At 37.3% G+C, this 27,856-nt stretch overlaps 1 protein-coding gene across 8 annotated transcripts in view; it reads right to left on the reverse strand.

The window, feature by feature from the left end:
• Nucleotides 1–3,873: 3,873 nt before the first annotated feature.
• The window catches only part of OTUD7A (OTU deubiquitinase 7A), a 121,510-nt gene continuing 97,527 nt past the window's right edge, over nucleotides 3,874–27,856 (reverse strand). For 6 of the 8 annotated variants that reach the window (XM_040570487.1, XM_040570488.1, XM_040570485.1 and 3 more), the window contains 8 exons: nucleotides 22,072–22,173; nucleotides 20,402–20,529; nucleotides 19,033–19,145; nucleotides 16,955–17,082; nucleotides 15,238–15,387; nucleotides 10,510–10,624; nucleotides 10,203–10,287; nucleotides 3,875–8,272 (listed from right to left, as the gene is read on the reverse strand). In XM_040570487.1, the coding sequence (XP_040426421.1) occupies nucleotides 6,839–8,272; nucleotides 10,203–10,287; nucleotides 10,510–10,624; nucleotides 15,238–15,387; nucleotides 16,955–17,082; nucleotides 19,033–19,145; nucleotides 20,402–20,529; nucleotides 22,072–22,173 (2,255 nt within the window). In that variant the 3' untranslated portion in view covers nucleotides 3,875–6,838. Of the gene's footprint in view, nucleotides 8,530–10,202; nucleotides 10,288–10,509; nucleotides 10,625–15,237; nucleotides 15,388–16,954; nucleotides 17,083–19,032; nucleotides 19,146–20,401; nucleotides 20,530–22,071; nucleotides 22,174–27,856 lie in introns of all 8 variants that reach the window. The other 2 variants (XM_040570484.1, XM_040570490.1) reach the window with 2 other exon arrangements.

Consider the following 27,856-nt stretch of genomic DNA (forward strand, 5'->3'; position numbering starts at 1 on the left):
TCTAAGTTTTTTAAATAAAAATGTCTTCAAAAATGACAGGTTATTTGGATGAGTATGCAGACCCTTATGCAGCCTACAGCAGGCTAAAGGGTTTTACTCTCTTGGCTAAATGAGGAAGTGGGACAGAGGCTGCATCCAGTTAAGTGACTCTCAGTCCCCAGAGAGTCATAATTTTAAGGCTGTTTGGAACCCAGTGGCTTTTACCCATATCGTGTTTTCCACAGTGCAAAATGTGCATCAGCCATTTCAATTCTCTTGGTACAGTACATGCATTCAGGTAATGGGAGATAAAACAGCAATCAGAATAGCGTATCTACTTCAGAAGAAAAAAAAAAGTGATCATGATATCCAAGAAAAAAAAGGTTTTATATCCCCCCCAAAATCAGTGGAATACGCTAGCCCTGTTATGAATGCAGTAGTTAAACGTAATATGGTGTTTTGGTAGAAAGCAAGTCTCTCCATATTCAAGCAATCACCTTAAGAACAAGCCCAATTATTTGTTCATACATGGAAAATTGCTGAAGATGAAATGTAATTTCCATTGGGTGAATGGAAGGGTAGAATATTAAAGAAAAGCCCTGAATATGTGTTGGAGTGATGCCCACTTGATTTTCTGAAACCAAGAAAGAGCTTGTGCTCCCACAGAAACTGCTGTTCAGTAACATTAAAACCTGTATGTCTATTCATTAGGAGAAACCTAGATGCAGAATCCTAACACTAGGCATCCAGATTTGACATTTTTGGTTGCAGTACATACTTTGTACTGCATACATAGGAAATTCTTAAAACAAACAAACAAACAACACCCCACCCACCCACCCCCAACAAATTAAATCACAAAAGTTATGGAATTTTAAAAGCTATACCGACTCCCAACTTAACATATACATTAGTTTGCAAAGTCTTTTTTTGCACACTTCACCAGTAATCGATATGTACAGTACAAAAAAATATGAAGGAATGAAATCTGAACACTTTAATCTGCAGGGAGGCAACACATTTGATATATATCAAGATACGATGTATCTGCCAATTAGAGGATGATATGTATATGATCTAGAGTGATTTTCTTCCCACACATGCTAGATGATTGCACTGATTATTAATTCTCGATTTTGATTTGGAAGGTGTAATAAATCCACCATTCTTTTTTTCAGAAAAGGAAAATAATCCTACTTCAGTGGATTCAGGGTGTGTTATGAACGTCCCAAGTCAATTAATATCTGCGCAGAAATGTTTCATTTGGTAAGAAAATTTCCCAGATGAATGTTTATTCAGAAGCTGCTTATAAAAGTGGCTACTTGTAGGGACTGGAAGGAAGAGTGGAGCAATAGTGTTGTACCAAAATATATAAAGAAAAATTTAAAGCTTTTCAATTAAAAAAAAATTGTATATTCAACTCTCATTAGACATAGATGTGCACAACAGACAGAGCAGTTAGAAACAAGTACATTTTTACAAAGCTTTCTTTTCATGGTTAATTTCTACCAGCACTTTGGAAGGTAACCTACTAAAATGATGACCCTGTTTATAATAAAGGCGCAAAATATTGCTCTGTAGCATATTTTGAAAATAATATAAAAATAATTTCTATATTACAATTTAAACTTGGCTTGTAAAATTCCAACATAATACAGCCTTAAGTCTACAAACAGAACATACTTAGAAACACCTTTGTGTTTTTTTCCTCTCATTTATAACAATATAGTATTTTTAGTCATATACACTGGAAATTAATGTGCAAATTAAAAATCAATATTAGTGCCTGTTATTAAAATAATTTAAATTCTATGCTGTATACCATTTGGTGATCCTCTATGTAAGCTGCCATACCTTAAAAGAAATACGCTTCAAATACACTGACAGAGACTTAAAATACACTAAGCTGAAAAGCCATCTACAATCAGCATCAGTTATTTTGCTTTTCTGGACCTACATTTATTTGAGATTATTGTGGTTTCTATCAACATACGGGTTTCTAACTGTGCAAAAACATTCCCAGTGTTATGAAGACCTTACTCCCGTACTAGCTCATACTCTATTCTCACATCCAGCTTGCAAGCTCTGCGTCTGTGAAGCACCTGGTTTAAGGCCCCCACTGCTGACGGCATTCTGTTCACAGATTTCAGAGAACAGCAGATTTTGTCCAAGAGGCCTAAGGCATCCCCCTACACCTCAGGCAAAATTCTCATTGATTCTCTCACTGGAAGAGCAACAACTGGCAGCCTGAGGGGAACAAACACTGGCTAAAGGGCTCAGGCCTTGATCCCACAAACATTTATGGTAAGTTTCTTAACAGCTATGTTAAGTTTCTGAAAATATGCAGTCTCCTTGATATCAGGAAGACTATTCATATTGGTGAAGTTGAGCACCACTGTAATTGCTTGCAAAATCAGAGAGTTGGAGGGCAGTATTTTGTCAGATCTGTGCTGTGCATTTTTTGATATCTACACATTCATCATCACAAGAGAAGTAGATTACCCTGAATATGCCTGTATGTGCAAGGACTGATATTGCCTCAGCAGACTGCTTTGATCTGCAGTCAAATGGTGCACAAATCCACGTTAAGCATCTCTCCTCAATGCTTTCTGTATCAAGTACTACTGCTCATCTCATGAGTTTTGCAGTTTTAGAAAAGACGACTCTGAAGACTTCACTTGGCCTATTTAGACTTATTAAGAAATAATCAACACAAAACCTTCCAAATATAGCATCTTTCTTTAACTGGTTCTTCTTATGCTATCTTTGACTTAGGAAGAAAGGACCAAGTGCTAAAGAAAGCTGGGTCACACACTATATTCCATTGCATTTATAAAGCTTAATGAACTATATTAACAAAAGGTTAATCAATCATTTTAAAATCCAAAACATCTTAAGTTGTTTTTGATAATCTATGCCACCTTCTTCTGAATGAGCTGCTTGTTAGCCACTTAAAAGTGATACCCACATCTGAAAAAATACTTGTAAAGTCTGGCAATGGATTTATTAACTCTTTATAAAGCATTTTAAATGAAACTTTAATACAAAGTGTGACTGAAACACATTATGTATTAGAAGCCTCCTCTGTTATGAGCAGACCTTTGCAGCCAAGTTTAAGAACAAAGTAAAAAAAAAAAGTTTGCATAATAGGTTTAAAGATTTTTTTAAAGTAGAAAAATTGCACACACACACATTTGAAAAATTCCAGCTTCCTCCAAACTAAATATCTCCTAGTGATTTTGTATCTATTCTGGGAAGGCATAGCTTACCCAGAATTTAGTCTGTATTTTGGAATCTGGTAACAGTGATAGTGTTGAATCACTATCAAGGAGAAAAAAAAAAAGCGCACACAATTGCAAAAATAAGCATGTGCATTGCAGCCACTTGAGCTAACAGAAGACATGAACAGGGTCTCCAAAACCAAAAGTGACTTCTGTACAGCTTGGGCAAATTAGTAACTCTAAAGGTACACGGGGTAGATCAGGCATGGAGATGGACTCACTGATATGTTTACAACATAAGAAAAATTGACGCAGAAGAGCAGTCAAAGGTTAGCTATGTAGTGCAAGAGCAAAAATACATTTGAAGATTATGCTTTCTCACAGCCAGATAAGGAATGGCACGATTTCTTTCAAGGCTGGTGAATACAACTTACAAAGCTGGGAATTCTCTCTGAAAAAAACAGGTAGAAAATACACCTTTTGTAACTATAGTCTGCTTTTAATGGGACACTCACTTCCTTCAGAAGGAAACTGTTTCTGCATATCTGGACTATTTAATTCCTAATATGGTGTCCCTGTTAGAAAACTGACACAAATAGATATGCATCTGCTCAGAATTTAAAATAATAATAATAATAATAATCATCATCATCATCACAATAACTCTTGGGGGGGGGGGGAAGGGAGGAAACAACCGAGGAAAAGACAGGTAAGATTTTAACTGAAAAAATTGCATGTTAGGCCTGCAGCAGATGTTACAAGACAAGAAAATCGTGGGATATTTGAAAAGAGTTCTCAAAGCAAGCAGGAATATTAAGCAAATTTTTTATAAAGAGTTATCAAGAAAAGGACTCTGAGAAAACTGGCACAACGAAAAAGTGTTCTATCATTACATCACGTAAATATTTTTTTAAATGAGCAAACAGTATTGGTTAATACTTATGGAAATACTTGAGTGACTAAGGATGAGAGTAAACACTATCCTTTATAGAAAAGCCTATTGTTATTCAGAGGACCAATTAGTTTCTCAAAGTAATCTAACATACAGTCACAATCTCTATTCAGTAATTTATAAGCGAGTCATAATCTAAATATTAGCCTTCTGCATACTTATTTGTTTTGGGAATAGTACATCTTTAAAACATACTATAGAAACAACCCTTTGACAAATGGGAACCAGCAAATTCTCATGGTAATTTCTTGGTTTTACAGATGTGCTGTTATTTTTCTCCTCATTCAGAAAGGGATACAACTGACTCAGATACATGGGCTGGTGGAGTTTGCTGCTAATGTAATACTTCTTAAGCACAACTTCACACAGAAGCATTTCTCCGAGTATCAAATGCTACTGCTACTCTGATGCTCTAAGAATTCCTACATACCTGAATATTTCTTCATTTGATGAAGTTTTATCCTGTCAATTTTATCCATCTCTGCAGCAAACACAATCAAATACGATGTTTGATTTAACATAATCTGATTTGCTTTAACATAATCTGAAATCACAGATTTCTTTGGCAATGAGAATTTGCATGTAATCACAACAGTTAACCAAAAAAGGACACTGCTTACCAGTGTTTACAACCAGAGACATGGGATTTAGAATCTGCTTACCTTAAGCAAAGAAGTCACATGGAGTTTTAACTTTTCATTAAGCTCACCAAAATTGCCCTTTTATGAATGACTGCAAATTCAGTGACATCCAGTGTATGCTCACTATACTACAAGAAATATGAAGTACAGGTCTGGATTCATGGTACAGCTTTTCGGACTTTTTAGAAGTAGCTAGCAGACTTATTTTGAAAGCATTCTTTAAGTCTCGCATCCATGAGAAAACCTAAACATATGGTCATTTTTAAGCATATGCTCAGGTTCACATATTTCTGTGGGACATTACCAAACACCTATGTGCTTTTCCTGAAAGCAAGTAAGCATCAATATTAGATTGTGCATCATGTTTCACAGACTACTTCACACTTAGCTTCAAGACTAACTAACATTAACTGGACACAAGTCAAATGGCATCACCCATGCAAAGAATAAAAATTAGGGTACAGCAGAAAAGAATGAGAAATGATTCCTGGGAAAGAATCTCTTTTGTGCAGGCCAGAGAAGTGCTATTCCATAATATGTAAGGTAAAACTCATGTTCTGCACCTTTAGTTGGCAGAGCAAGCAGTCTTGAAGGCAACACTTCACTTATTTGTGGAAAATGAGATCTTTCTGAAAAAAAACATAGGTAGACAGTAGATGAACCATTGCTTTCAAGTGTATCTTCTTATTACATTCTGCCAGTAGGCAGTACAGGGGTGTAAAAACTGCATATGCTATTATCAGGAAGACTTGCTAATTTCATACATCTACTTTAACATTATTTCTGGTGTGTTTTACAGAAATGTTTCTATGAACAAAGATTTATTTTCAAAGGTACTCCAAAAACTTACATAAATATTTGGATTTCAGACTTGTGCAAATCTGCACTAGGAGGATCATACTTGGAGGTACTTTATAGCCATCTTGGAACCTCCTGGCAGATGAAGAACTCACTGCAGGAGAAGACTAAAAAAATAGGTAGAGTCAAGTGTCATCAAAAAATGCTCAGAAGTAATGTCTGCAATGACTAACAAACAACAATGTTGGAAAAGGAATAAATAATGATTAAACTCATATAATGGTTAAGGGAATCCACTGATGCGATACATTTGTTTGGACAAGCAGTTCATTCAGCACTAAACTAATCCTAAATTTCCTAGCTAGCCATCAAATTTTTCAAATCTCAATTTTTTTATTTTAATATTTCTTCCAATTTTAACAACAATGAAAATAGTACTGAGATTCCAGTGCCCTAAACCATACTATGTGTAGGGTTTTTTTGTTTTGTTTTTTAGGAAGTGAAGTCTTGCAGGTCATAATGTATTTTTTATAAAACTTTTTTAAAAAATCAGTAGAAATAAAAATGGCTCAAATCTACTTTTTCATGGAAACATAGAAATAACTGGTAAGAACTTAAAATTAGGAAAAGCTACAGCCTTCATGAATTCAGACCTTTCACTTCCAGTTTCCTAGAATCATTCCAGACTAAAATTTCAGACTAAAGTACAAACCTTAGTATTAATGCAACATGCTGCCATATTAAAAATGTGCATTATGCAAAAACCACTATCCTCCTGAGAAAAAAAAAGCTATTAAAAATTTACCTTTTACTGAGGAAAAAAATACTCTCATAATCGCTATAGAATTTCAAATGTTTACAAGGCAGATACTACCCTATTGCAACACCATATCTCCAGTATTATGACTTTCCCTTATCATACTACTACCTGAGTGATGTCAGTGTAAATTCAGGCACCATTAGTAAATTTTTGACCAAACATATACACAGCACTGACAAAGAAGTAAACAACCCTTCAGCTTACCATTATATGTAAAAAAGACACTGACAAAATGGAAAATAATATATATTTTTTTTATGATAAATTAATCCTATTATTTCCTCATTGCCCCGGAAAAGCGAAAAGCTAGACACTAATTTACTCATCAATCCTTTATTCTTTTTGTAAGGATTCCTTTTACTGCAATTCAACACTGTTTACTGTGTAAGTAAGAAAATGATAAAACTAAATAGTCACAGAAGAATCCTCAATGCCTGTGTCCCTTGCTTTCTCTCTCCCTGCGCTTCAACTCTTCTTTGTAGCAGTATGAACAGTAATTTTCAGTCTCAGGACGACCATAAAAGGAACAGTTATCCTTCTTACAGCGGTTCTGCTGGATGGGATATATTGGGCAAACTGTGCTTCTGCCTTGATTTTTATCATTGTTCAACCAGGTCTGAGGAGCATCCTCATCAGCATATTCTAAGCAGTCTCTAATATCGCCGGTATTGAATCCATTTGTGTATGTCTGAGACTTGTGTTCAGTAGGCATGGCATAGCTCAGCGATTCCACTGTGTTCACCGTACGGATTCCAGATATCCGGGCTGGGCTGTAGCTTTGAGAAGACAGGGATCTGTTCTGCTGGGGGTACGTGGCACAGGTTTTTAAGGTGCCAACAACTGGCTTGTAGGTATCATCTTGGAAGCTCGATGGCTTGGAGTTGACATCATGCAAATGGATGACACTTTGCCTTTGAACAGGTGGTGTATGGCTATAGTGGGCAGAGACTGGGATGGGGCCGCTTCTCTTAGCACCGTTACTAGGTGAAGAAAATGACCCAGGAGCGGGACTAGTGCGATCTTTAAATTTTAAAACCAGTTGAGTTGTATGGCTTTGAGGCAAGACAGGTGATGCCCTATCCTGAGGAGATGCTTCTAACTTCTCTTTTGAATATGCTTCTGGCTCCAGTTTCTTGTTAGATGACCCATTCAGCGCAGCCTTTTTCTCAGCATCCTTTCTTTTCTGTTCCTGCTCTGCATTGAAACGCTCCTGCGCACTGGTCAGGTAATAACCTATCATCTCCTCGTGGAACTGATGCCTATGGCTGGTCAAAAGAAGGCCAGCAAAAATAAACTTCCGTTCACCCTGCATGGCAGCTCTCAAAATATTGAGGCTGAGTTTCACATCAGTGCTGTACTTCCATGGGTCAGACTGCTTGTCAGAGAAAGATTTAGTGTTCATCTTTTCAATGGGTGAGTTGCTAGCTCTGTCAGTAGGAGATGGAGTAGTCTTTTCAGATGGAGAAGTGCTTGCAGACTGTCCAGATTCCTCTTTGCTCCCTTTTCGAGACTTAGACTTCTTCTCTTTTACTTTCTCTACGGTGTCACCATTTTTCCCATTCCCTGAATTTGCCCTGCTCATTTTGCCATGCACCAGGCCTCCAAGACCACCCATATTCTTTTTCAGTTTAATTCCCAGACTTTTACTGAGGCTTCCTATTTTATTGGCAACTGAATCCGTCCTGTTTTTGTCTTTATCTTTCCTCTGTTTGTCCTTTTCTTTTTCTTTACTGTTTTTGCCATTATTGCCGTTGGAATTACTACAGATGGAATCTCGGTCCGAGTCCATTGAGTCAGCCAGAGACTGAACATCTTCCCCAGCTGAAGCTGTAGGGGATTCTGGTTGAGCCAAAGGGGCCTGCTATGGAAAATTAACTATAATTAGATACAGCAAAATCAGTTTCATATAGGGACTTGGTGCAAAAAAGACAAATCTAATATAGAGTTTGACATTGATTTTAAAAGCCTACTTTTTAATCTACACACTGACATTTTAGACTGGTTTCTTCACTTATTTGGCTGTGCTATCTATCTTGCTTGATCCTACAATCCTGGCTCATTTCAAGCACATTTGTAGAGTAGAGGTCAGTCAGCCAGACGTTCTGTGAAAATCAGCGTCTGAATAATGGAGAGAGGCAAGTTAGTGCTCCTGTCAAGGGGTCTGCAGCTCAGCTTCCCTGGTTGCGTTGACTAGCTGAGCGGCTGGCCAGTGTACAGGGCCCAGCCACTGCACTGGAAGCATCCTCAATACCTGCTGCCTCTCAGCCAGGTGGGAGACAGCCTAGAAAGAAAATGATACCACTGTGATGGGAAGGAAGTGAGGTTCTGTCGAAAGCTGCAAGGGGGATGCAGCACACAAACCTGTCTGCAGTAACATTTCAAAATTCACAGTGTTCACAAAACAACTTATTTAAATTAACGTTCAGGTTCCTGTGCATGAAAATTGAAGTTACAATGCCTCAGAGCTAAACAACTTGCCTGACATGTCAAATATTAAACTTAAGCAAATGGACTGAAGAATACAATGAAATGTCTATTTGTTCTATATCTACTATTTGTTCTTACTGGAAATACAATGCAGATAAAACTGATGCAAGGAGTGTGAGTTCCAAGTTATGTTTTAGGTAAGGTGATAGAGCATCTTTCTTGAAAATGCAGTTACAAGGATCCTAAGAACTTTAAAATTTGGCTGCATTTATTTAGTCTGCAAAACTTAGTCTTGCATTCAAGCATCATGAAGCTATAATCTGCTGAAGTTAAATTCAAAACATGCATACAAAACATAATGATGTAGAATAGCTCTGGAGATGTATTTATTTCCACTACAGAAATGCACACCTGTTTCTTGTCCCTGAGTGCTTAGATGTCGTTTCGCTAGAATCCCTGAGCACCTCATCAACCAGCTGGGAGCAGAGCTGTCACTTGGCAAAGAAGGAAACGAATGCTGAAGTGACTTGCCCATGCTCATGTGGCAAATCCGAAGCAGGGAGAGGTAACCCAGGTCCCACAGGTTTCAGGTTCACAGCTTACAATTACAGGACCATTTTGCCTCTCCTTTTTCTGATGTGGTAGCTACCACATTAGGGTGAAACTGTAGAAAAATGGATTTTTTCCCCTCCTGCAGCTTGTTAAATCCTGTCTCCTTTTGTGTTGTGTTCCTCCTTTCAAATACCATCTGTGTAGGCTGTCTAAATCACCTCCATCCTCTCCTAGCAACCTTTTGCCTCTAGACTAACCCCTCAATCTATTCAATGTAATTTGCAGAGAAATTTGCAGCTGACAAGGTGCCAGCTGGGCACAGTTCTAAAGCAGTTTTCTGGAAGAACCAGGCTCCAGTTCAGTGCCAGTCTGTGGCCTTTTGTCAGCCACTCTAAACTGGGAGCTGTCCAGGGGTCCAAATCTGTTCTCAAAAACAGAAAGGACAAGGGACTGGTGACCTAACAGTGGCACCAGGAGAGCAAGCCAAAGTTCTGAGAAATCTGGTGAGAGAAGGTCTGTTTTAAAGTTTTTCTGAAATACTGAAATAAATAAAAGAAAGATAAAGCTAGAGAATACACTTCAGAACAGAAATACGAGTTGCAAAAATGTACAAGTAACTGTTTTAAAAACAAAAACCTAGAAAAGCTGCAAGCCAGATGGCAGTGACAGCATGCCACAAGTGACTTGTCTCCGCTGCTAGGACACTAGGTGGTTCTAGGCAGCTGGCCAGTCCATGCAGCCTACTCCACACAACACCCTATTGTGTCTCGTTATCAATTATTTGGTTTAAATTAAGGAAAAGTTTACCTTACCCGTGTCTCAGATGGTATGCGTATCCATGTTACATTCATATAGCTGTGCAGAAGATTAAGCTTTGCCTCAAGAGACAGAATCAAACTACAGATGAAAACAGAAGGGAACAAACAGTCAAAAACACCCCAAAAGAGAAAGCAATACTTCTTCACAGGGAGAGGCCACACTGCTCAGCGTAACAGCGGCCTCCCACGCAACCAGAAGACGTGAACAAAGCCCTCTCTGTTAGCAGTTCTCTCAATACTTAGATCAGGTATGGCTCAAGACATTTTACTGCTTAATACTGAAGTTACAGAAAGGTCTTACTTGGCCAGTCTGGTGTTATCATTGTCATCTTTTCCCCACTCCCAGTCTTTCCCAGGATCGACCGCAAAGTGCAAAGGCAGCAGCTTGTGTTCAGAGTCAGTCAGGGGGATCACCGCTGAAGTAGAGAAGAAACAAGGATTGGAGGGGAAGGAACAAACAAAAGACTTAGCTGTGAAAAGCACTTACAAATAAGAAGGGTAAAGAAAAAGGCCAGAAATCAAATGTGCTGCGGAATTGTCTCATCTGTATTTAGATGCTTGCGTGATAAAGAGGGGAGGGAGGGGGTAATACACTGATCGCTGCTGGCATGAAGGATAGTCACCAGTGGAGGAGGGGAGACCTCTGGGAAAACAACATTGCCATTTTGTAATGCACAATAAACATTTCCTGGAGACAAAACATTAGAACAGTACAAAGCAATAAAATGTTGAAATATTCCGCCCGTCCTGCCTCTCACACAAATGCACACACATGTTAATTATTTTGCCTTTTCAAGTTAGTACCGTTTGGTTTTCCACTGTCAAAGAAATAAAGATAGCAGCATTATGTGACAAAGCAAAAAGTAGTTACAAGGCTTTTGGACTCAAACTGTGAATTAGTGTAATTGAAGAGCAAAGATCAGCATATAGATGGGCTAAGAGGTCAGTTTAAGACCTGTCTTGCGTGTGGTGTTAGGACCATTACCGCTGTTATATCCCAGCATTACTGTCTGGGTGTTTTAGTGGTTCTGTTCTCTTGCCTCTGCTATAGCTCTCTGCCTTTTGACATATCTTAATGACTGCTTTATACTCAGCATGCAGGGACTGCAGGCTGGTTTTACAGAGTGTCTATCATTCATCACCAATAAACTAAGAGAAAAGCACTGTCAGCTTTAATTAAAGCCAGCAATTTGCTTCCATTTCATTAGAAAATACACTTAAAGCTGTTGAGGGACTGGAGCGGATCCTCAGCACGATGCAGGTCACTGCTGTTCCTCTGACAACCAATGAAGGAATTTAATTTTCTGTACCACAGGCCTTAAGGACTTTGCCTGGGTAGTCATTCCAGCCAAGCCAAACAGCAAAGAAACAGGGAGAAATCACCCAACAGCATGGCAGTGACTACTGAAAGTTTATTGCACTTACTGGTTATATGTTGCTTACAATATTTCCTGCATTTCAGAAAATATATGTTGTCAAAAACAAAGGCACAGTATTTTTGGTTAAGTATTGCTCCTCCCCTAGCAACATGCAGGAAATATAATCTGCATTTTTGATTAACATGGTGAAGTCAGTATTAGATTCAGACAGCTTCGCAACAACTGCAGAAAATATGCTTGTTTTTCATCTTCTCTGCAGGTTGGATAACGAAGTGAAAACTCTACAAGTGTCAGGGAAACGTTGCCCCCTACTGCTTATAGTAAGTAATTTCTGAAATATTTTCCCCCTATTAACTAACTGCAAATACAGTATAGAACAGCTGGAGATTCATCAACTATAGCTGCCTGTATTCCTTTAAAATGCAAGCACAGAAGTGAATACTGTAAGGGAATTTAGCTCCAAAGGAAACTCAATGGGAATAACAGAGTCCAACTCTATACAGTGCAAAATACATTGTAAAGCACGCTGTCGAAGCACAAGAACATAAAGGTAGAGCAGGGGTGGGAACTGAATCATTTTTATTAACACTTATTGGTGTAAACCTGCGGGCTTACCCTACTGCATTCAGTGGAGTTTTTGCAGCAAAAAAGAATGGAATAACTGAGAACACAATTAACTGATGGTGTTTCTAAAGGAAATCGGATATTCTGCTAATTAACTTAATTATACAGAGAGCAGGTACTGACTGGATTTACCAATGACCTCACAATGCAATGTATCAACAACCTAAAGGAAGAAGGCAACTAAGGAAAGCGCTGCATGGTAAGCTTACAGCCTGGCAGGGCCCTTCTGGTAGCACCTGGCCACATGGGTACAGCCTGGTAGAGAACCAGGAGCATGATCCTGGGGCAGGTTGTGGGGCAAGCTTGGACCTAAGAACTGCCACAGAGTGTAATTGCCTCTTTGAAATGAAAACCTTTGAAAGTCAATTTGATTTTCTTTTCTGACAGCATAATACTAATTAGTTTTCATGTAGTTCAATAATTAATAATTTGCATAAACAAATTTTAAAGAAATCCTTTTTAAAGCTAGCTGTTTCTAATAGCTAAATGATGCTAAAAATACACCTTTTAAAATGCTTACTGATAATAAATTTTATTAAAGCCTTAATTTCTAAGTACAAAACAAAGCTTAGATGTGATTGCCTATAAAGTGTTACTGTTATCTTATTTACATGTTATGACACCACAGTCTCCATCTTTGCACAGGAATTTATGTTAACTGAATTTCTCAAACTCTGAGTTGAATAGATGCCATATACTCATTCTTATGGGTAGTTCGAAGTTGGTATGACACACTATTGTCTTCCTGCAAAAGGCATCTTCTAAAGTAATGTTGGAGTTTTAAAATTCCAAAATTTAAAATTTTAAAGTCCTAGTGCTAACAGATGGGATATGTCAAAAGTAACAATGATGATTTCCCCCACGTCAGTTTTAAGACACACTGAGGACTTCCATGCCATTCGTAAGTTTGGCGCATTGCCTTCCATGCTGTGAAGTCACAGGGTTTCCTAGCACTCATTTTCATTGGCATGAAAATGGCATTCTTCTTCTTCTTTAAAAAAAGAACACTAAGCATTTCTCAAAACCCTAGTAAAGCAAAATGCTGATGCAGATGACGGCGCACTGCTGTTAAAAACCACTGTCAGGACTCTCACACTTGTTATTGCAACCTGGCAGTGGGGAGCTGTTTCACTGCTGGCTGGCTGACAAAGGGTGGAAGTGTGAGAGGCTCTACGTTCAATGAAGCAGTCTTAGGGGAAGCTAAGAACCAGTCTTTATCTTCCATAATCAAAGCTATAAAACACCTGCATAAACAGCCTGAATATGAATATAAAAGTATTTACAGGTTTTTGATCAGATGTTAAGAGTATAAATATTGTGACCCTAAGTTATGAACGACCGGGTTATCAGAGACCTACTTCCTTTCAAGAAGTCATAGCTCTACACTCTCAGCTGCATTCTGGCAGGTCAAAATCTGGCCATGTACTGCGGCACCTGTGCCATCCTATTCTGACCCCTACTGTTGTGGCTCTCCCTTCCTCTATGCCAGAGCTGCCAAAATCTGTGTGTTGGCAAGACACATGAAATGGGCATTATTAGAGCATCCTTGTGCCAATCTATTTCCTGTCAGAGCATTTGAAGAACAACAGTAATGCTGTGTTAGCTGTTAGCAGTCTCTAACAGCAACAAGCTTTGCAGCTGAAAGCTAAAGCATTCCCTTCATCCCAGATTTAACACCAAGTGCCTTGCTGCTCCACGGAATTGAAGCCTGTGCATTCAAGGCCCTGAAGTAAAAACATGTAAAATCTGATCATACAAAACAAATATATTTTGATTCAACAGACCTTGTAATTAACCGCAATGAACTTATATATAAACAAAGCCAATACTTGATGTTACTGATGCTGTACTGGATATTTGGTAGCTTTTTCTCTCCCAGCACCTTTCCTTTATGACTACGAGTGCAGGAAAAGCACATAGAAAGTTTCTAACCACAAGAAGAATATTTAATAGTATTTACAATATTTACTGCTAGTATTTGTGGGAGAAATCAAATACGTGACCTTGTTACCAAAGATCTTATTGTGTATCATTAACAGGAATATGTGGCTTGTAATACTAGATATACCGCTGAATGCACTGAGCAGTAGCCTTCTTCACTGTCTTTTGTCAATCACATCACTTAAAAGATGCCACAATAACAGAAGGTTATATAAAACAGAGTTTTATAGTATAATTACTGTATTATTTATAGTATAATTACTATTAGTATATAGTATAATTATAATTATTACATTATATATATAATTATAATTATGATTAGTATAATTTATAGTATAATTACTATTATGCTAATAATTTATATGTAGTTTTCCTAAGGTGTAGCTAGCTAAAAGAAATCTTACTGCTGATAAAGATTATTATGGTATACAAGCTTGAGAAAAATAATTTAATAGGTATTTGAAGAACACAAAAAAGGTAAGCACAAGCAGGGGCTTGTTCTCTCAGAGACATCATTATGTACAACGACAACAGTTTGAGTAAGCACACCTAAGTTAGCCTTAACCTAAATAGCCTGCATGCTAACAATAATAATAAAAAAAAAAGCCATTAGAACATTAAAGCAATCTGTGAAAGCATAAATAGGCAGTAATTGAAATAACTATAGCATGACCATAATGTTCCACAAACCCTGGCAGAGATGAGTTTTTTCCTTTGTTGTTTCTTTTTTAAACAAGGACATCTCTTCTTATTTTGCACCTACATCAGGCCTTCACTGACAACACCTGGCAGCAGCATTCAGTGACCAAACGCTCTGACTAGGAAAGCCATTAATATGGCCCAAATTTACTGTAGGTCTACTTTCTTGTGGACTTGCTTGTAGACAGTGATAGTTCAAGGATTATAAGTGAAAGGTTCTTGGCTCCCGGTTTAAACCACTTAGGTTTAGACTTCTAAGAATGTGTCAATAAAATTTAGTGGACATTGCTTCCTCTCTGATAGACAAATACACTTACAGGTAGATGAAAGTACTTTGTGCATTGTGTTCAATACATACTTTTGAGTTGCTGTGTTTATAAGCATACCTTGTTCTCTCTGTTGATCTTTTTGTTCCATGGAAACAAGAGCAGAGAAATGTGCCTGATCGTAGGCTAGAACAAGAGGTGAGCAATGACATCTATTGGGTAGAACTTCAAGTGGCAAATAAATTCCTCCAAATGGTATAGGTGCAAATGCTGCAAAGAAAAATTAGAATATTATTTTAAACTATGTCAACGAACAAACACTTATGTTAATTCTATTATGTAACAGTTGTGCTACATCATTTTCAGAGCTCCAGGAGAACAGCAGAGAAGTGGAGAAATCAGTTTGGGAAACAGTCATAACAACAGGTAAATTTTCGTGATAAAGCAGTCTGGAAATACACTAAGAACAATAATGAAACCATTCCGCCTTCACATATATTTTCCTTAATGCAATTGTTCATTAGGAAAGACATTAAGGTCTTTTAACAAAATCTTGATTCTTAAGTGTTTGCTGCATCTCTAAGGGCAAAGCTCTCTCCTTTGAAAGATTCCACACTTGGTTTTATATAATTATGGGAAGAAACAGCACATTTGGGCAGAAAAATTCACTCAACATGCTTGTTTCTAACCAATTATTTTTCCTTTTGCTGTGAAAATATGAACTCGTATTGCTGAAGTATTTCCAAAGTGAGCATAAGGAAAAAATGTATGCAAACAACACACTGGTTTTTCTAGAGACTTTTTCTTCAAACAGGTCTGCTGTGTTCAGACTTTGGGATGGTGAATAGTATTGTCTCTGAGGTAGAAATCTACATTTGAGTGAGTCTGTCCAAATCTGACGAGGGTATTAGTCTTTTTGAAAACCTATACTTTATACATACAACAGTTAAACTGGGATAATTTGATCATCTGGTCCATGAGGCCAGCAATGAGAAGAACATTGGGATTATTGTGACAATCAGATTGGGTCAAGTAGAAAAAACTGACCGAGTGGAGAAAACTGGGATAAGAAAAATTATGAGAAAGTTAAGTAATAGTGATTGACTCTGTTACAGCAGATAGCAATCATACAACCATTACTTGTAGTTCAAAATTTGAAGGAATCTGGGATTACTCAGCATTTTTCTGTAGAAGTAAATTTCTGTAAACTCAATCATGTGTTTATCATTCCCTTTTACTTAGGCAACATACTATCATCAATTAGTTCATGGTAAAAAGTGAAAGAGGTTAATCATTGCTGCTCTGCTCAGACAGCTGACCAAGTGGCTCCACATATGAATCTAACATTTGAATGCTCACATGTGTAAACTGAATAAAACATTCTGAAACTTTTGAATGAGAGGGTGGCAAAGAAGTTAGTAAAAAAAAAAAAAAAAACCAACAACAACAAGATACACACATTCAAAATTCAATTTTTCTATATCAAATTATATTAATTTATCCAGAGTTTTATGCGGAACCAAAACAACACAGCAAAATTAGAACCTTGTTAGCCTAGCCCAGTAAGAAATGTATTGTGTTCTGTAATTCCTTGGTTATTATGTTAATAGGAAGTAACTAGGATAAACAGATTTTCTGTGAGACTTACATAATTATCTTGTATTTTCTACTTTGATCTAACAGAAGTAGGTCAAATATCATTTTGCTCTTTCAGAAAAAGGCAGCAGCTACCATATAAATACTCAGATATGTTACATCTAGGTCCTTTTTTGTGTGTGAAAGCTTATGACTGCTTCAATTTACATAGGTGTATAAAGTTCCAATGAAAAACTCTTACCTTCTCCCCCCGAGTCTCGTAACATTGTGTCTGCTACTACAACAATAGGTCTTCTTAAAATATGGGCTAAGACAAAAACGTGGAACTCTTCTAAGCTCTCATACACTGGATCTTCTGAGTTATCAACTCTGGAAGACACAGAATTGAAACGTTAGTGAACCAACGCACTGGAACAGCTATTTCCTCTGCCTTGTCCATTTATATTCCTACTCTTCTGAAGCACACATTCCAATTACTGAAACAGGTAACAGAAGAAATTGGAAAAGTAAAATATATTTTTGGAAATAGAATAATAGCAACAGCGATAATGTTTTCACTTGCAGACTCCATACTAGTTTAGTAGTCATCAAAATTCATTATCTTCTGATATTGTTTGGTAGCCCAGCAGGAATAAAAAAAAAAAAGGTAATTCTTAGGCAAACTCCTGGTGTAAAGCTATTTCCACCACAAAAAAAAAACATCATTTCTTGTGACACCCTTGGCAGAGAGACTCTAAAATGGGAAAATAAGTGTTTTTCTAGTTCCTCTAAACAAAATACAGGTGTGTTATCTTGGCAATGTAAGAAATACTGATGTCAACCTGAGTAGGAAGAACGTAACTTAGAAAGTTGTGAGCAGAACTTTTTTCCTTTATATTATTAGCAAAATGTAGTTTGTTTGTTTGTTTTTAAGATGGGGAAGGTTACCTGTCTAAATAGCTGGAGATTCATTTTGCTGTCAGCCTTCCCAATGGGATGAATTACACCTACCTTTAGACATCTGAAATGAGAAGTCTAAGCATTTCACCTTGAATACTTCTATAAATAATTTAAGAAGATAAGCACATCTGGAAGTAGGATCATTCCTTCCACTTAAGCATTTGCCCAAGGATGAGATGAAAATTTTCATTTTTCTTTACAGAATACAGAAGAAATCTAGATCAGCATGTAGTGAAGTGAGACAAGGCCAGGTGGTTTTGCCAGTGGCACTTTGTATTTCTGAAAACTCACAAGTATCTTATATGGCAGGACTGCAGGGCATGAAAGTCAAACAGTAAGACAGCACTACAGAGAACCCTTATTTTTTTCTTTAAGTTCGCCTTCTAACGGGTCTGATCCAACTACCTCTGAAATTAATGAGTCTTTCCATTCTCTTAATCTAGCTGGCGCAGATACAGAGTACTTCAGAAAGTAGAGAGGTAGTATTTTATTTGTAGATTAAAATAAATGGCTTACTCAGTAGTATTACAAGGGTCTAAACAGTATTAATACTCAAGCAGCTTCACAGCGAGCAAGTAATTTAAAACAAAGAGAAAAAAGTGCTATTCTTGGAAGGAATTAAAAAATTGTCATAATATCTAATGAGGACAATTTGAGCACTTGAAGAGTCTTCCACCTTTATTGTTTTTCTTTTCAAAGTTTTTACATATGGCAAAGTTTTTACATGGCAAAAATATGGAAATGCCTTTCCACATCTAGTTCTCCAAGACAAGGGTATTAACTGGTAATATTTCTTAACTGACAATACGGTGTTTTGTGTCCAAACCAGCATAAATAGTCCTAAATTTCCAAGGTAGCCAAAAGGAGTAATTACCCGCTAAAAGAATTTGATAAAGTACACAATATTTAAGAAAAAAAAAAAAAAGACTGAGCAATCCCAATTCTATCTGAAGCATTCTACTTTCTCTATGAAAACATAATGCATCCTAATATTTAACCTTTAGTTTTAATACCAAAAATACTTGCTTTTCTTTCTGTATGTTTCAGGGTTAAGAGCATGTTGAAAGTAGAAGTGTGAAGAGTTACTTGGTAACTTGCCCCTGAAAAAGATCTCTCTAAAGATTTTCTATGTTTGAACCACAAAGCAAAAAAAGAACTTCTGGATGCGAATTACCCTCACATTAGCATGGTAACTATATGAGAAAACTGAATCAAATTGCAAAATATTATAATGGAAAGTTTCAATAATGGCATTCTACCATGCCAAAAAAGCCCCAACCAGTTGAAAAAGTGGTTTGATGCTCCTATAAGCATTGTTCATTTGTACTTTTCTCCTACTGAGAACAAGAATGAAAAGACTTTGTCATACTCCAAACTTACCCACCACCAGTGCCTCCATTTTTGCTTAAATGTGTGCGAGGCTCACTTGATGCCAGCTTAAGCAGTTCATTCCACTCCCGTTCCCATTCTTCTTCTGTATACACTAAACCTGACTATGGGAGAGAACGAAACACCATTTTACTGTTTTGCTGGTAAGCAGAATTCTGTAGTAGCATTTGCAACCAACTTTTTCAAGCTTCATACATGATACAATTTATTATCTTGGGCCATTAACTGTTCAACATTTCTATTCAGGCAGAAAGAATATTAACTTACTAAAAAAATATCTAAGACACTAACTGTATACTGGATTACATTTCAAGATGTGGATCTGATCCAGCTAACACACTGCTAATGATCCACTATTTGAGATGCGGTTACTTGTACCCACGTGACTTCTTTGCGACCACAGTTAACATGCTTTACTGCCCATTTCTGGAGCCTTGCTTTCTTCCCCGATACATGGCACTGCTAGGAAAGCCCTCCTTGGCAGACCAAGAAGTGCTTCTGTGCCCTTCGTTTTCACATAGCCTGAAGTAGCTGAGCCAATGACAGCATAGCTCTATTCTCATTGACTGCTGCCCACAAAAAGCAGGTTACAAACAAGTCACAAACAACCAGTGAGGGTTGTGGAGAGCCACTGCTGCTGTATTCAGAGATGCCGTTATTCATATTTCCACAGAATGTATTAATTATTTTGTATAAGCTTCACTGAAAACATATGGTGGTCCTCCTCTCTGCTTTCCAGAGAGTAAAGCAGCCCAGTAGCTCTCCATTAACATCGCATATAAGACAAAAACAAATGCATAACAACTTTCTCTTTAACCTTAAATAAAAACCTTAACCAAATAGCAGTTCCCCAAAAAATACATGGTGAAGTACAGCTTTTAATCAACAGTGAAGCCAAATCTACAGATGATTTTATTATTGTTTTATGTATATATACACACACACAAAATAGTTGGTCAGAGCTCTAGGAACGCTAGCTCATCACTCTGGGGAAATCTTTCTTAAATGAGGTTTTCTTTTTCTTTCTTTCACAGATTTCACCCACTCATTTTATAAAGCTTGTGATAGCTAATTTATACATTTTATTTTACAGACTAAAATTTTCTACAGGTTCCAAACACGTCCTAGACCTTTGCAGGAACCAAACAGTGCATATTTATGTCCACAAACCTACAAACACATTTGCATTCTGATGCTCAAATTTCTAAATACAAACACATCTCTCTTCCCCCATGTAAAATAGAAATGCAAGGAATTTGATGGCAACTGCAACTTTCACACCAAATTTCAGTTTGTTGTTTTTGGTTTTTTTTTTTAATAGTAAATTATGTTAACAAGTTTGATTTCGAACTGTACAGACCTCCTTATTTTGCTGGGTCTGTTGCCATCTCCATCTCCTTTTCAGTGCTTCCCTTTCAGCTCCACTTCTCATCATAGTGTAGAGTGCTTTCCGTAAAACAAGGTCCCGGTCATGAAATCCCCACATCCCTAAAGCAGCACAAGAAGGCACTCAGTTTTAAACGTGCTATAGTGAAACAGAAATAGTAAGTACTAATACAGTTAATATTGCCCTATACACAAAAGCAGCAGAGCTTATACATTATTTAAAATTCTCCTTAACGAATAATTCATTATTTTTAAAGTTTCCTTAACAAACCACTCAATATAGATAATACAAGGAACAATAAGAGAAAATTCTAACAAACGTTAAACTTTGCTTAAGGAATGACTAAGGATTTGAGTTGTTTCAATATATGCTTACATGCAACTTAAACTTTGCTGCAAGGAATGGAATATTCAACACACTGGTTTGTTCTAGCTGTAGTTGCCCACAGAGCTTGCAGACACAAGAATGCTAATGACAACTACAGGCACTTTTTGGGCATCTCAGATGATGATCGTGACACCCACAGGCATCCACTCTTACACAGCATGATGGCAAATTTCCTTTGGCTTCAACATCCAAATAAAGAGGAAAACATTCAAGATGATTGGAAGTCTAAAAATACAACAGGTCACAGGCTTTCAATCTTGTTTTAAGATAGTTCACGTATCTTCACATAGTTGAGAGTAGTAACCATGACTGAATAGCAGAGCTCTCACCAAAACATGTGCCCATAGACAGCCATGTTTCAATTACCGTATTATCAGCTGCTGGCATTGAATATGCTTATTTCAAGCTTTGCAAGTCAAAACACTCCTAATATTTGCTGTAAATAATATGCAATTCCTCCTAGCTAAAAAATGGAGTGGGCAAAGATAAAAGGATCCCTGGAAACAACAAAAGCTATTTTCCTACTACTACTTTCCAAAAGAACAGTCTCTTCAAATGATTAAAAATCCCGGTGTTTTTGAAAAAGTCACCTTTTGGAGTTCTGCTGGCACAAGATTTTAGCAACTGCAATAAAAAACTTTTCCTCATAATAGATATGATATGGAAGGCACATCAAAGGCTCTTGGCTTCACAGGTTTCTATTTATTTGATAAAATTTGAAGAAAGGCTTCAAAGATCTTGTATTAATATTTCATTAATCAACTGGAAATTATTTTTAATTCACTTCAAACTGTTTTCCACAGAGTTAAGATCTCCAAGGAATGAACAGGGATAACTAGATATTGCATTCTTGAAGATAGCAAAACAACAGTTTAACAAAGTCAAAGGAGAACAAATGCAATTCCTTGCCCACAAGGAGGACAACCCTGCTTAAGCACCTGGATTTTGTCTGTTTCAGTGCTGTTAGGTTGGGCTACATAAGGAAAATGCATATCACTGGTGTTTATGATAACATGTTTTTGATAATGTTCCAATTATACTCCTGATACTACCTCACGAAATTTATACCTCCATCCCTCAGCCATGCCTACAACAAACAGTTCTGTAAGCAACATTTGAAAATTTGAAATTTTGCTCGAAAACCAAGCTTTTAATTACAGTCTTTACATTCCATTTGTTTCAGAGCTTTTGCTGGGGATAGAGAAAAGTGGTAAATATTTTTTGGCAGGAGGTTCCATGTGCAGACTTTCCCTTACCTAAAGAGGCAGCATGCAAGAGGCAGTTTCCATCACCTGTTGTCGCCAAGGGAAGAAGACGTTTGCAGCTTGTACACACTGTGGACCACCAATTTAATCGCCCTGAAAAGAAAGCATCTGTTAAAATGGTGTAGTGGGTACTAAACCAGGATGCGTACAGGCATACAGTGATGATGTGTGATGTTGAAGGTTAACCATTGTCCTGGTTTCAGTTAGGACAGAGTTAATTTTCCTCCTAGTAGCTGGCAGGGTGCTATGTTTTGGATTAGAATGAGAAGAGCGCTGATAACATGCTGATGTTTTAATTGTTGTAGAGCAGTGCTTACACCAAGCCAAGGACTTTTCAGCCTCTCTCTGTCCTGCTAGCGAGCAGGCTAGGGATGCAGCAGGAGCTGGGAGGGGACAGACCCAGGACAGCTGATCCAAACTGGCAAAAGGGGTATTCCATACCATCTGACGTCATGCTGAACAATATATAGGGGTGGCTAGCCGGGGTGGAGGGGGGGCCGGCTGCTCGGGGATAGGCTGGGCATCGGTCAACGGGTGGTGAGCAATTGCATTGTGCATCACTTATTTCGTACACATTATTACTATTAATACTATTATTATTATTATTATTGTTGTTATTCTTTTCCCTGTCTTAATAAACTGTCTTTATCTCAACTCACAGGCTTCACTTTCCCGTTTCTCTCCCCCATCCCGGAGAGGGAGGGGGGAGGGTGAGCGAACGGCTGTGTGGTGTTTGACTGCCAGCCGGGCTAAACCACAACAACCATGAACAGCCTTTCTGCCAAGTAAACTTAAATCTAACGTTAGAAGTACAAATTGAAAGATTAGACATAAAGAGGCACCTGAACCATAACTATTATTTAAATGTACTTGGAATAAGAAGAGAACACCTTTAATTAATTTGCATCTTCTGTTCCCATACGCTGCATTCACAGGTGGACTTCTAAGTTCATTGCCTAAATACCCTTATTTCCCAGAAGTAATAAACATTGGCATCCTATATATAGGCTGTATTGCTGTAATAACGTCTCAAAAGACAAAAGTAGTATGTATGTGCTAATCAAAAAAAACATTGCTGTAGGTAAGTGTATTAAGTAGATTGTTAGGTGAATTGTTCAAACAGATGATTCTCCTTATTTGCCATCGAGTAAATCATGATTAGGCCTACAATCAACAGCTACACATTACCAGAAAATTAAAATGAAACCAAATCCATAACCCAATGTTTAGGAGAACATGTAGCTTTTCCCTTTGAGAACATTTAGAGAACCCCTTATGGATCATTGCTGTACGTAGCAAGCTTCACAGATTATAAAATACTATGAAACAGACTGACTGAGGACAGATATTTGATGTATCTAGATGAAGCAAATCAAGCCATGGAGAATATCAATGTCAAAGCCAAAACTAGAAGTCCATCGTTCTTGGCACACAGATTGCCATGTGGTAGCTTATTGGGGTATTAAGTCTGGGTGAAATGCTCACATGAATGTTTTTAACATAAAGAGAATTTGGCTAATTATATGGCACGTTTGGGGATAAGGAGGAACAGATGACTAACAATGATTAGCATAGCTGGTATATTTCATAAGACTTCAGGAAAGGCTATAGGTAATGTGCAATTGATACAATGAATAATGCAACAGGCAGCCCGTGGTGACTCAATTTCTTTGCTAATACTCTTTGCAGACTTGTCCCTCCCCAATTCATTTCCTAGGAAGATGAGAATAGATATATTTGTACAGTAAGTCTTGCTTTTAAGGTTAAAGCCCCAAAATAAAAATTGTAAGTACAAAGAAAGAAGAAAAGTTTCCTCTGTTAATATATTTTCATTACAAAATTATACTGAAGTTTATTTGTTACAGGAGGTAATGCATATTCTGCAAAAAAAAAAAAGCCTAATTATATTTTAATATGTGCCTCTAAAGTACTCGTTCTGGGTACTAAGCAAGAACTATGTCATTAAATTTCAATTAGTATAGGTTGAGAGTTACTACGCCAAAAAGGTAAAAATGCATAGCAGATCAGTAACTAAGCACATTTGATAATCCTCATATGACTTCAGCAGCTAGTTTGTAAATGCCTGACATCTCAGACTAGGCTTATTAAATTCTAAATTAAATATGCCTTAAAGAAGCTTAATTTAAAGTGCTATTGGACAGCCTTTGGGAAGACTAATCTGAAATAAGTTATCATTTTTAGCAACTCCTGTGTCTGTGGGCTGTGCAATAACAACTTACTACCTGTTTCTTGCAGAATGTTTTGGTGATATATTCAGTATTAAGTTAAACCAAGGTGCTGCTTAAAGTATTGTTACAAGACCTAAAACAGACAGACCTGAGGAGTTGGGGGAATAGTAAGTGGCATTGCTTTGGAGATTAACTAGCAGCTATTGGTAATAAATGATATAGCCTCATGTTTATACATGATTTTAATAGCTGAGGAGGTTTCTATAAAAGTTTTCTGATTTCAAGTAGATGACGCAGAACAAATTTGTGGGCTTGTTTAATATCAAGAAGCTGATGGCTGGCTAAAAAAACACCAGAAATACATTGGATTATAACAAAAAGGTGGTGCATTTTCATTTTTTCAAACCTAGTGGTCACAGTAGATCCCTTTAGGGAAACAACAAGAATGTGGAGCTTAAATCAAAACTGGAAACAACGGTGCCTCAGGCTTATTTCTCTATGCTCTGATAGGACAGTATCAATAGACGATTTCTCACTCTCCCTCCCTTGTTGGTCTCCTACTTGATTTTGCTTCTTACTTGTTCACAAATGCTACTTAATCTTAAAAAACACAGTTTCAAGAAACATCTCTTACTTTATAGTAAAAACACCATGAGAATTAATACAGCCACATTCTGTAGCACATCAAAATTTGATCTTAACTTTACCGCAAGATTAAAAGTCCTCTCCAGGTCTATTACCTAGCAATAAACAATTGGAGACACACAAAATCACAATATTGCCCTTTCTTTGCAAGGCACTTAAGACTTCAAGTGTAAATTCAAAAGAAATGCCAACAGAATCTAGTATCCCTATGGCCAAAAAGATTGCCAACTTGTATTGTGATATTATCCTAGTCCTGCACTATGTATTATACATCACACTTCACATAATGCAAAGCATGTATTGGCTCTCCCTGGAGAGAAAGAGCACTGCTCCCTTATTTGCAGGGCCCAACAAGAATCAAAAATTCTGATACAGAAGCAGCTACACAGCATGTATTCTATGCAAAGAAGGTAAGCTGTACCTCAGAGAAAGTTTTTAAAGCTTTGGAAAAAAATCACTACCTTAAATCTAGGATCTGATGACTTCCAGGACAAATTGCAAACATCAAAAGCTGCCCTATTGCAAACCCACTACATCTGTAGTCATGAATATGAACTAGCTTTTTTGACAGGTTGAAAGAGCTGTAACTAGAAGAAAAGGAAATAAGAAATATTTCTCTGCCAGCTATTTTAAAACACAGCTTTTGCCCAGGATGCTCCATGCTGGAGTATTATTAATAGACACTAGAAGGTTTTAAGTGTTATTTCCATAAGCCTCCATATTTTATTACAAGTCACAGGTATATTGCTTCTTGTTCCAGGATTTACAGGAAGAAAAGCACCAAAAAAGATTCTAGGCAGTTATATGACGTGAATGGCTCAAAAAGAAGACAGTGGAGAACAGCGAATGCGTGCCAAGTGCTAATAAGGGCAGGCTTGCTTTTAATATCAGCCCCTGATGCCTTACATACTGGCATAAGGTAAGAATGCAAGATGTCCTCTAAGCAAAACTCCATTAACAGTGTAAGCAAGAAAATAAAAATATGCAACAGAAGTTATTCTGCTTTTTGATTATCCCATAAAAATGCTCATACTGTGCTCCTTTCCCATCTACTAAGGCCAATTAAAAGTATTCATTGCCCCAGACATGCACAAGGTTGTAGGAACACACAAAAAAAACAAGTTCAAAACAAACATTAGCTTAACACTGAAAACCTCTATAGAAACTCTGCAGAAATCCTTTGCTCCCTCTTTCATTTTCTCCAGTCCGTATTCTTAAAAAGCTACTAGTCAACTAAATGTCAATACAGACTTTTTTTTTGTAGAATTAACAACCAGAAAGTTACAAGGACTTAGTAAACAGCAATTTAATAAATCTCTCTTGCACAGGAAAAGGAGATCTGACAAACAATGAGCCCTCTCTCAAGCTCTGTATGACTGGGCATCCTGGTGGTCTTTTCCCATGTGGATTCTGTAGTGTTTAATAAATGTTATTCGTACTGCAAGTTTTTCTTCCGTGGAAATGATATTCAGGGGCCTGCCATTAGGATGGCTTCTTATTTTTCATGACATTTTTAGAAACTTATTCTGATAAACAGCTTTGAAACTGGAAGAGTTAAATTAAAAAAGTAAACAGTGGTACAATGACATCTTAAGAGCTTGCTGACAAACTCAGTTTCCTTACAAAAGGAGGCTGAAAAGAGACTTTCTTTCATTTCTCCAGGAGATCATATTTCCAGAAATCCACCCCTAGGTAAACAAGTCACAAAATAATATTTTCAACTTCAAATCAAATATAATAGTGGACATCCCAAATACCCTCAAAAGTAACGGTTCACCCTAGGCACTCACCAACTCCCCTCTAATTCAACAGAAATACCTGCTCTGGTCTGCCCAGCGCTGGCTGCCTAAGCCAACAGAGGGCCACGCAGCCCATTCAGAATCAGACAATCTGCAGCAGAGCTGCTTCTGCTTGTTATGTGCTTCTTACGTGACTAGCTAAGAGACTTTCCTTATTTTGAGATTTAGTCAGCTTCCCAGAAATATCTGCAAGGCTATTTGTATACACTGATGTTCCTGAAATGTGATGTTGAGTTGTGCATGTAGAAATAAACTGTATTTCTACAGAAATAAAGTAGAAATTTCACAGAAGTAAAACTGGGCAACTAAGTAAATGCTTCGCTTTTGCTGATGTGCAAGCAACACAGAAGCTGCTGACCAGAAGGGGAATCAAGTCATAAAATCTGATGGCACAGAAATATGTAAGTGTAACCAGCTACAGATACTGAGCTCTGGTCCAGTCTTACTAGCTTTCTTCATCTGTTTTTCTGTGACGTTACTGCATTTCATCCTACTCTGTGATACAATATTTGTCATTCATATGAGAACTGAATTACATAAGTGTGTATTTCAAGCCTAGAAAGGAGGAAATGAATACAGTTCTCTTGTGATTATAGTGGTTACTATTCTAGCACCCTGCATAGACTGTGTGAAAATCTGCTGAAAATTCTGGGATGGACAAATATTTTTTCAGCCTGAAAATACACCATTTTTTTTCTTCTTTTTTCCTTTTTTTCTTTTTTAAAATCAATGCTTAATTTTTAACAGTTTGAAATTAAGCAGTTCCAGAAATTTGAGGTATTTGTTTCTGGGGAAGTAAAACCCAGGCAATATATTACTGTTTATTTTGACCACAGCTGTATTACATGCTTTGTAAAAATTAGTTTTCAAGTTCATATAGTTTAATATTTATAGTTACATTTCAGCAGAGCAATAGAACTTTTTTTTCTGTTCAGAACAAACCCTGTGTTAGACCACTTATTGTAGCCATCCCACTGCCTACGTTATGGATTTCTGAACTTATCAGTACAGCAGTTTTGTGCTTTATCAGTACCTCCCATCCAGCCAAGCAGTTTTCATAATCTGTCCGGCTACACATTAACTGCACACGGGGAACACATGTGTGTAAAGGAAATCAACTTCCTGCAGCAAAATATTTGGAAT

The sequence above is a fragment of the Cygnus olor genome, chromosome 11 (genome assembly GCF_009769625.2).
Source record: "Cygnus olor isolate bCygOlo1 chromosome 11, bCygOlo1.pri.v2, whole genome shotgun sequence".
Taxonomy (NCBI): Eukaryota; Metazoa; Chordata; class Aves; order Anseriformes; family Anatidae; genus Cygnus; species Cygnus olor.